This window comes from Colobus angolensis, unplaced genomic scaffold (assembly GCF_000951035.1).
Source record: "Colobus angolensis palliatus isolate OR3802 unplaced genomic scaffold, Cang.pa_1.0 Scaffold10, whole genome shotgun sequence".
Taxonomy (NCBI): domain Eukaryota; kingdom Metazoa; phylum Chordata; class Mammalia; order Primates; family Cercopithecidae; genus Colobus; species Colobus angolensis.
This window is the reverse complement of record NW_012110919.1, coordinates 6,661,620-6,672,084: the sequence shown is the minus strand read 5'-3', so window position 1 is coordinate 6,672,084 and position 10,465 is coordinate 6,661,620. Positions and strand designations below refer to the sequence as shown.

At 38.7% G+C, this 10,465-nt stretch overlaps 1 protein-coding gene across 4 annotated transcripts in view; it reads right to left on the bottom strand.

The window, feature by feature from the left end:
* Positions 1 to 2,042: 2,042 nt before the first annotated feature.
* METAP2 (methionyl aminopeptidase 2) overlaps positions 2,043 to 10,465 on the bottom strand; it is a 45,017-nt gene continuing 36,594 nt past the window's right edge. For all 4 annotated transcript variants that reach the window (XM_011934090.1, XM_011934105.1, XM_011934098.1 and 1 more), the window contains 3 exons: positions 5,792 to 5,895; positions 4,897 to 5,012; positions 2,043 to 4,202 (listed from right to left, as the gene is read on the bottom strand). In XM_011934090.1, the coding sequence (XP_011789480.1) occupies positions 3,950 to 4,202; positions 4,897 to 5,012; positions 5,792 to 5,895 (473 nt within the window). In that variant the 3' untranslated portion in view covers positions 2,043 to 3,949. The remainder of the gene's footprint in view (positions 4,203 to 4,896; positions 5,013 to 5,791; positions 5,896 to 10,465) is intronic.

Genomic DNA, 10,465 nt, shown 5'->3' with positions numbered 1-10,465 from the left:
TAGTAGAGACGGGGTTTCACCGTGTTAGCCAGGATGGTCTCGATCTCCTGACCTCGTGATCCGCCTGTCTCGGCCTCCCAAAATGCTGGGATTACAGGCTTGAGCCACCGCGCCCGGCCACAAATTCTTAACAGATGGAAAATTAGACTCTACTTGGTCACTAATAGTCTTTCTTTCATTTGTATATTGAAGTTACCTTGCCCCTTGGAGTTATTGCAGTGACATGTCAAGGTATCACCTAAATATTCTTCAGTCACATTCAGTGGTATTTCTGAGGCTGTGTGTGTTAACGGGCCTTGTAACAGACATTATTTTGGTTAATGTAACCCCAAAATTGTTTTAGTAATTGCTCTTTATTTGGCATAGTCAAACTGTAAATGAAACAGGCAGCTTTACAAATAGCATATTTAAGTGACCTTTGGAACTATGGACATGAAAAAATGATGGCTGGGATTTATGATTTTTGTCTGGCAACAAACAGGTTTGTCCAGAAGTCTAATAATTAAGCAGTCATAAAAAGTCTGAATTTAGCAAACCAGTGAGTGTATGATGTTATTCAAATAATTTACCTTGGGTATGAGTTCATTTTATAATGTCTGATGACATTAGATCTCTTAAAACTTTATATGTATTTTTTAGTTCAAAGGAATAAAGAGTCTTGAAGAGAAAAAATTACAGGGCAAAAAAGTGTTCAAAATTGGCAACTGGACTATTGTGTCTAGCATCTCATTCTCCTAAATAACTAAAGTTTGATTTACTCTTGCTAGGATTATGTGACTACTAGGTAGGAGCCTCTTAAAACACTGGCCCTGAGCATTAAAAAAATTAAAAGCTATCTAAACTTGCCAAAAAAAAAAAAAATACAGTTAGTCACTCTTTTTGTTCTTCTCTGATAATCTCACTGGATTTCTTTAAAGTCCCGTTGCTGCTAACTTTGTCTTATTTGGAGAGGGTAGAATCAACTAATCTGCAGACCAGCTATGTATCTAAGCTCTGTTAACCACAGGAAGATCATATATCCTTTTTTTATAAGTGGGTTTATTTGCAGGTTGAAGTCTTAGTGAAAGATAATATCCTGTAGAATGCTGTTCACCAGTAGTGATCATCTGTAAGTACAAACTTGAAAGAGATCTCTACCAGTAAATAACAAGTCATCTGGGTTAGCTGAAGTGCAATGAGACTTTTATCACTGAACAGACAAATCATTTGTGCCAAAAACACATCTGGAATATTAAATGGCTGTGTTTAAAATTGTTCATAATACCTATGCAAGTTGTTACCTCAACTGTTACACACTTAATACCTCATTAAAAATTTACGTGGTCAAGATACCAGCATCTACCCTTTCCTAGTTTCCAGGACTGTTTTTAACATTATACATTTTAGCACATCATTTTAATGGAATTATTGTAAAAACTCCTGAACTATTTGTAATGGTATCATTGCTTGTACTTATTTCAATATAAAAATATACAAGAGGCTGGGCACCATGGCTCATGCCTGTAATGTAATCCCAGCAGTTTGGGAGGCCGAGGCAGGTGGATCACAAGGTCAGGAGATCGAGACCATCCTGGCTAACACAGTGAAACCCCATCTCTACTAAAAATACAAACAAAAAATATTAGCCAGGTGTGGTAGCACACATCTGTAGTCCAGCTACTCGGGAGGCTGAGGCAGGAGAATAGCTTGAACCCAGTTGCAGTGAGCTGAGATCACGCCACTGAACTCCAGCCTGGGTGACAGAGCGAGACTCTGTCTAAAAAGAGAGAGAGAAAAAAAAAAGAGAAAGTGACTTAACCCTTTACTTTTTAACCCCTTGAAACTAACATCTATGGGGGGAGGCTTGGAGAAGGGGGATATTATTGGGGAATATGGGAAATCTGTTAGTACTTTCCACTAAATTTTAGTGTGAAAAATGTCTCAAAATACCAACAATAAAATTAAAACCTAAATAAACAGAAACTTAGATTTCTTACTATGTATCTTAAATCTCAGCATGGATGTCTACATTCTGCTAAGTTGATCTAACAAAAAACAACATGTTTTAGTTGTAAAATAATTTACTAAAGGCACTATTGTTAAACATCAAACTAATAATTTGTTGCCAATAAGGTACATCGTCGTAAACATAACAAAATTTTAAGGGATACATGGCTAATAAGCAAACAATACAATTTAAGTGACGGCTTTCCTATTTACAAGATCATGTCCCTTCCAGCCATTACAAGGGCATACAGTGATGCCATTGTTCCCAACAGTTACCTGGGAAGGGAACTTGGAGCTCCTAATTGGTGTGAGATCAAAGACTGCCGAGATCTTTAAAAGCTCCAAGTCTTCACTCATAAAGGTCAATTCTAAAATTCCTGGATTTAGAAATCAAGATACTTGCTTTATACTTCCACATAAAAAGATATGGACTCAACCTCAAAGGAGAGAGCTGGAGGGCCCAGCCCTGAGAGTATGTCCAGGCGTGAACTGGCGAGCTCTGCTGCCAGCCACAGCATCACAGAAAATGGAGAAATTAGTCAAATGTGGCTATTGAACATTAGCACCATAATAAATATAGCTCATACAGCTAAAACCTAGGTTGTTTCCCCACAAGATAACATTCATTTATAGCTCTAATGCTGAAAGAACAGCTTTTTAATGTAACAGATGATCTAGGTACAGAAGTTGTAGGTTTCTCTTCCTAAGATAAAAACGTTTAACAAAATACAAACTAAACAGCATCCCAGAGGCAATAAAATCTCATTGTACTGAAACATACACAAATTAAGGCTACCTTGGTATATAAACGATTTAGAAATTATGATGGAACATTCCCATAAAATTATTTACATATAAGAATTCAAGCAATTTGTTAAAGAATCAGTAGTGGGCCTCAGTTAAAACAAATTAATATTACCATCGTTACATTCAACTTAATACACTTAGCCGCTATAAGTAACTGTCACCTCACTTCCTGAAATACCACCAGTAATGTTAAGAATCCAAACCTGTCAAAGGGCGACATATTACAGCATTTGCCTCATGAATGAAAAAGTCCAATAATTTCAACTTAATTTTTCTAATTAGAACAAGATCCAAACATGGAAGCTTTTTTTTTTTCTTCTTTGCTTTTGTGGCTTTAATGCCCTTTTGGTTTTCTGAGCAAGCTGAATACACTCCCTGATAAAAAGGATCTAAACATTGAGATTTTTACTAAATCAAGGTTTCCAGTTGGCACAATGTTCCTAAGTCAAGTTTCAATTAGCGCATCTTTCCAATGTCAGGGGAAAAAAATACAAGTACTATGTCCTATAAAGAATGGTGAAATATTCCTAAAGCTGTGTATTTATGAAGAAAAGGTGTTTGTCCCTCTTTATGCATGTGTAGATCTTGTTTTAGCCACTATGCCACAAAAGTCTCAGTGTAGAGGTCTACATTTCAGATACATGTCTCTGCATTTGCCTACATTAAGTTTAGCTATTTATCCTGTCCAGAATTATAACCACAAACATTGAGATGTAGCTCTCAGATCTGAAAATGTCTTTATTTTTTAGAAAATGGATACCAGGAAGGTTAAAAAGCAACACCAGAGGGTATAGGTGCAGAACTGGATGTAGTCATTCAAAGCATTCAAGTAAGAATATGGCAATATAAATATCCAAAAAGTATCTCTTAGGTATTCAAAACAAAACGTGTAAGTCATTCCTAACTAATTTGAGCTTTATAGCATTTTCCTAGACAGGAAGGGGAAAAACAGTTAGCATTTAAAAGTCCTGAAAGCTTTTTCGTTGGTTAATTACATTAGATGGTTTGCCTTTGATCAAATTCCTTCTTTTTTAAACATGGATAAAAGTATTACATGGGTCCACTGTTAAAAGAGACAACATGTTGCAAATTAATTCTGGTACATATTCCAAAAAAGCTTAGAAAATAAAGGTGTTGAGGTGGCTTTGGACTAAGTTTAATAGTCATCTCCTCTGCTGACAACTTCTTTACATGTTGGACGCAACAGGATCGTATGTTCAAATTGCGCTGTATATGATCCTTTAATGTCACATAATGGTGGATATGGATCTACAATGCCCAAGTCACACAGATTCTTCAGAGCCATCAAGTATTTACTTTCTCCCAAGCGATCCAGCCATCTGCGGCAGAAGGCAAGGGTGCCAAAGTTTTCATTGATGACATTTAATAAGTGTTTTGTTCTTGGAAGCCTAAGAGGAGAAAATCCAAAATTAATTGTTGGCAAAAGAGTTACAAACTCATTTCCCTCATTAAGAAAAGCCCAGACCTTAGCTGTGTCTTAGTAGTTGAAGTCCAAAAACTTTTATTTAAAGTTGCTCTTTCAACAATCAAAAGCCAGAATGTATAATAGCCCATACCTAATTATAGATGGCAGCTGAATAGGAACCAGCTGGAGGCCATCTTATTGTGTTTACGTGTCTATGTGTGTTATATTCCCCAGTACAGACCTAACTACAGGGTATTATGGGAATTTCCTTTTGTGTGCAGCAAGCTCAAAGACCTGATATAAAAGATGTAAATCCAGACTTCAATCATCTTCAAATGTTAAAAAAATTCAATGTAAATTGAAAGACATTGTAAATGGAAGTTTACCAATGGGAAAATATTAAACCAAAAACCCAGGAATGCTAGCAAAATAATCTCTGACATTTATGATTATCAGAAACCAGACTTGAAGACAGCACGTGTGTGTGTGTGTGTGTGTGTGTAATTTTTATCTCAGTTAAAATGTTTAAAAGGCTATTTTTTTTTCTTACTGTTGGGCTACAGAACTCTACATTTAATGAATATACTATTTTGTATGCATGCCACTTTTTAAAAAAATGCTGTTAACTCAGAAGAGATGCTCATTAGCCACATAAATTCCATCGTCTCGTCTCTCACCTTATTGGCACATGTCCAACATCAAAATTTTTCATGTAATGTGAACATTCCATATCATCATGAACAACACCTTTTCCTGTACTACCAAAGGTTTCAATTGCATATACTTCTCCTTCCTGAAAAATCAGGGTCAAGGGGAGAGAAAGAAGAAAAATTCAGAATGAATCACAATTACCATCTCGCTCTCTCTTTTTGAGACAGTCTCTCTGTTGCCAGGCTAGAGTGCAGTGGTGTCATCTTGGCTCACTGCAACCTCCACTTCCCAGGTTCAAGCGATTCTCCTGCCTCAGCCTCCCGAGTAGGTGGGACTACAGGCACGTGCCACCATGCCTGGCTAATTTTTGTATTTTTAGTAGAGACAACGTTTCACTATGTTGGCCAGACTGGTTTCAACCTCCTGACCTCAGGTGATCTGCCTGCACTGGTCTCTCAAAGTGTTGGGATTAACAGGCTTGAGGCACTGAGCCCAGCCTACAATTACCATCTCTTGAAGTCTCTACCTGATTAAGCAGCAACATGAAATAGCCCCTGGCAGTCTTTATCTAACCTTGCCTTGCTTTAGCTCCTTTTTACTTCTTGGTCTTTCTGCTTCCCCCTACAAATTTTGTTCACAGCTCCACCCCTAGAGCCTACTATAAAGAGACTGACACCTAGGAATGCTCCATAAATATTCATCAAATGTTGAACAAACAATCCTTTCACAGCCCCAATTTCCACAAGTGATTTAGTGCTAACTATACACAATTTGCAAATTCAAATGGCCCAATTCCTGACAGTGTGAATATGGATGATAAGCTAATTCTGGTCAGTATAATTATATACTTAACTATCACGATCTTCTGCTTGGAAGAAAAAAATGTCTTCCATGGAAGTAAAATGTTAGTGACACACATACCTCCATTCTTGTTGCCTCCCCTCCTTTCACAATCGGCACTGTTTTTCCAGCATGTATTCTATACTGCCCAATTGAATGTCCATTTAGATTACGGATTGGTTTCACTGTTATAAAAAATAGGGAAATAAAAGTTATTCAGGATCTCAAGAAGAAAAAGCAGATCTTTTACATTTTGGTACAGAGTTCAAGCATTTATTCAAAAACCAGATATGGCTTTACTAAATAACCTTACATTAAGGTAGTTAAATATAAACTGGAATCTAGTGGAATATAAAAAGTAGTTAGTTGCAGTGTTATTAATACTAGAAGTAGGCCGGGTGCAGTGGCTCATGCCTGTAATCCCAGCACTTTGGGTGGCCGAGGCAAGCGGATCACCTGAGGTCAGGAGTTTGAGACCAGCCTGGCCAACATGGCGAAACCCTGTCTCTACTACAAATACAAAAATTAGCTGGGTGTGGTGGTGGGGGCCTGTAATTCCAGCTACTCAGGAGGCTGAGGCAGGAGAATCACTTGAACCCGGGAAGCGGAGGTTGCAGTGAGCTGAGATCATGCCACTGCACTGCAGCCTGGGCAACAGCGACTCTGTCTCAAAAAAAAAAAAAATGCCAGAAGTAAGGGAGGATGGAAGAAAGAATTACAGGATTAAGGGCATAAGGGAGGTCATGTAAGGAGGTACTGTTAACAAAAAAGAAAATGCCATGTACACAAATTATTAGAAGCATAAAAAATACATATTTGTATTGTTATAGACCAAAAGATAACCTGAAAAATACTGTTAAGATGACAGTATTACAGAACTTTATATCAACATTTCAAACATTCAAAAAGAAAATCGATGTGGCTGAGACACAATAATTAAGAAATAGAAATAAGAAAGAAGAAAGAAAATGTAAACATCCCACTGTCCTGAGAGCAATGACAGAATAGACAAATTGTAGCATATTCACATGAGGGAATAACATTCAACAATAAAAACAAAAAGCTAGGAATACATTTAACAACTGGAATAAAACTTCTAGCTTTTTTATTCTAGTTGTTTTAAAACAACTGACAAAATAAGCAGAAAAAGGCACAATTACATACATACTGTACAATTCCACATATACATAATAGTTCAAAATTAGGCAATAAAACTAGTTTAGGGATGCATAATTAGGTAGTAAAGACAAAGAAAAGCAAATGCAAATCCTTTCGTACTTACAGTGCTGATAAGCTAAATATATTTTAAAATTCAGACATCATTACTATTTCTCTAAGACCTGGCGAACTGACCCCACAAGCCAAGATGATGGCTCACTAGAGGCAGGCTGCTGTAATTGGAAAGCAGTGTATTGGTTCTATGGTTTGAATGTGTCCCCCAAAGTTCATGTATTGGGAACTTCATCCCCAATGTGATGGTGTTGGGAGGTGGGACATAATGCGAGAAGTTTGGGCCATGGAGGCACCACTCTCATCAATGAATTCACGCCATTATCTCAGGAGTGGGTTCCTTGTAAAGGACGAGTTTGACCACTTCTTGCTCTCTCTCTCAAGCTTCTTATTGCCCTTCTGCCTAATGCCATGGGATGATGCAGCAAGAAGACCCTCACCAGTCCCTTAATCTTCCCAGCCTCCAACACTGTAAGAAATCAATTTCTGTTCTTTATAAATTACCTAGTCTCAGGTATTCTGCTGTAGCAGCACAAAACGGACTATGAAAATGAGACTGAGTGTCTTCTGGAATACTGGCAATATTCAATTTCTTGAGGAGTGAGGTTACGTAGCTTCTGCAATTGAGAAGTTGAGTATTTATGTTTTGTGCATTTTGTGTTAATATTTCAAATTTTATAAAAGGGCTAAAAACAGCCAGGTGCAGTGGCTCATGCCTGTAATCCCAACACTTTGGGAGGCCAACGCAGGAGGATCACTTGAGGTCAGGAGTTCAAGACCAGTCTGGCCAACATAGTGAAACCCCATCTCTACTACAAATATAAAACTTAGCTTGGCTATAGCTGGGCATGGTGACGCACACCTGTAGTGTGTGCATCATGGTGGGCATGGTGACGCACACCTGTAGTCCCAACTATTTGGGAGGCTGAGGCAGGAGAGTCACTTGAACCCAGGAAGCAGAGGCTGCAGTGAAATGAGATCGCACCACTGTACTCCAGTTTGGGCAACAGAGTCTCCAAAAAAAAAAAGAAAAGAAAAGAAAAGAAAACAGGTGGGAGGGGGCCTTAAAAAAATTTAGGTCTATAGCGCTAGAATCCTCAGTATGAGCTACCTTTCTTCTAGAGCAGAATTAAGTAGTCTGAAGCAAGGAACAAGCATGCTACAAACTCAGTGGGGTAGCAAGAAAAACAAATCAATTCGCTCTTCACAACAACCTTCTTATATAAATATGTCAAAGTTGTCAGACTCAAACAGAGCTAGGGAAAGCCACGAAGAGATGGTTCTCATGCTTATACGCCTGATAATGAAAATGACCGAAAACCGCCGGGCGCGGTGGCTCAAGCCTGTAATCCCAGCACTTTGGGAGGCCGAGACGGGCGGATCACGAGGTCAGGAGATCGAGACCATCCTGGCTAACACAGTGAAACCCCGTCTCTACTAAAAAATACAAAAAGCTAGCCGGGCGAGGTGGCGGGCGCCTGTAGTCCCAGCTACTCGGGAGACTGAGGCAGGAGAATGGCCTGAACCCGGGAGGCAGAGCTTGCAGTGAGCTGAGATCCGGCCACTGCACTCCAGCCAGGGCAACAGAGTGAGACTCCGTCTCAAAAAAAAAAAAAAAAAGAAAATGACCGAAAACCATAACCTTGCACAAAGCCCACTGCAATTTTACACAAAAAAATATTTCTGCAAGGACATCTGCCCAAAAGCTGCCTGCCCAACCTCCAACTGGCGTCACTCTTCTTATTAATCTTTGGAGCCAAGGATAATTATTTCAAAACAATTATGTCATCCTCATTTTCGTCTTTAAAAACCTCTGTCTTCCTTAACTCCCTGAATATGAACAAGTTTACTATGGCATTCCCACTGCAGTGCTCTATTCCCAAACATCATTTTTAGGGAGCCTCTGTTTGTTATTCAGGTTGACAAGTAACAAGCTTATTTTAAAATTCAAACTTTGCAAAGTGACCCTTACAAGCCAATCAATTTTTTTTAAGAAAATTTTAAATTTAATTTAAATTTATTTTATTTTATTTTATGACAGAGTCTCGCTCTGTTGCCCAGGCTGGAGTGCAGTCGCCGGATCTCAGCTCACTGCAAGCTCCGCCTCCCGGGTTTACACCATTCTCCTGCCTCAGCCTCCCGAGTGGCTGGGACAACAGGCGCCCGCCACCTTACCCGGCTAGTTTTTTGTATTTTTTAGTAGAGACGGGGTTTCACCATGTTAGCCAGGATGGTCTCGATCTCCTGACCTCGTGATCTGCCTCGTGATCCGTCTCAGCCTCCCAAAGTGCTGGGATTACAGGCTTGAGCCACTGCGCCCAGTGCCAATCAATTTTTTTTAAGAAAGTTTCTTAGTCATACCAACCTAATATGTTAGTTGCACAGAAGAATGAGGGTACACGGGAATTCATTTACTTATGCAGGTTGTAACAACACAGGCTAACTCTAGGAACACTAATTTGTTAATCACTTTTTAATTCTATCGCTTCCTGATCAAAGGAGATTAAGGTACTCCTTTGATGGCCCAGTTGTGCTACGTGGTTTTTTTTTTTTATTTGTTCCGGAAAGTTCAACCCGGAGTCCATTTCTTCATCTCCCCAGTATCAGGATTTTTCCACATCCTCTCTACTTAAACTATTAAAAATGGATTGTTGCCTCAAACTAAGAACCCTGATCAGTACAATAACAGGGATCAAAAGAGGGGTACTGAAATAATGAAACCTAAAATGCTGCACTAACTTAGTGGAAGAGGTAAAAGGGTAGATATTAAAAATCCCAATGTTGCAGGCTGGAATTATTATGCAGTAACTAAACATTAAGTCAAACATTAAGCTGACACCTACCATACCTTGAAAGGCAGACCACATACCAAACAAGTTGTAGAATTAGGAGAAAATGAAAGGAAAAAGAGAGGACACTGGTATATGTTGGCTGGTGTTGGAATTTACAAAAGTGTCAGCAAATTCTCAAAAAAGAGAAGTAACTAATTCTAGAGGTAGTCCCCTAAGCAGACTGCTACAGTCTGTATTCCAAGTTGACCTAAGAGTCACGAATTTGGAAATAATAGATTCTGTTCATTTGTAGCAGTGAACCTAGAAATCAGAAGGCCCATGTTCTAGTCCCATAAATTCCTCATTTAACTCAGCATTTATGCTCTTAATCTCAGCTTCCTTTGGGGTAAGAATCTTGCTTCTGGGGAGCTCATAAAACGTTAATAGAAGCAGCAAATCCTAAAACTGGTTCTAAGCTATTTAAAGAACTGGACAAAACATTTCCCAAAGAAAAGCACACTGGAAATGAGATATTCTAAATTCTAGCCTTTAAAAATCTTTTGCCCTCCTTATGGATTTGGCTAGGATACCAAGAAAAGTATGTTTACCCCTACTAAGGAACATAGTAAATTTAAACCATGTCTTAATGTAAAAATAAATTGTAAAAATTTCACCTAACAGTAAGTAAAGGCCAAAAGTAGAATATGTGAATCGGCTAGGTGCAGTGCCTCATGTCTGTAATCCTAGACTTTGG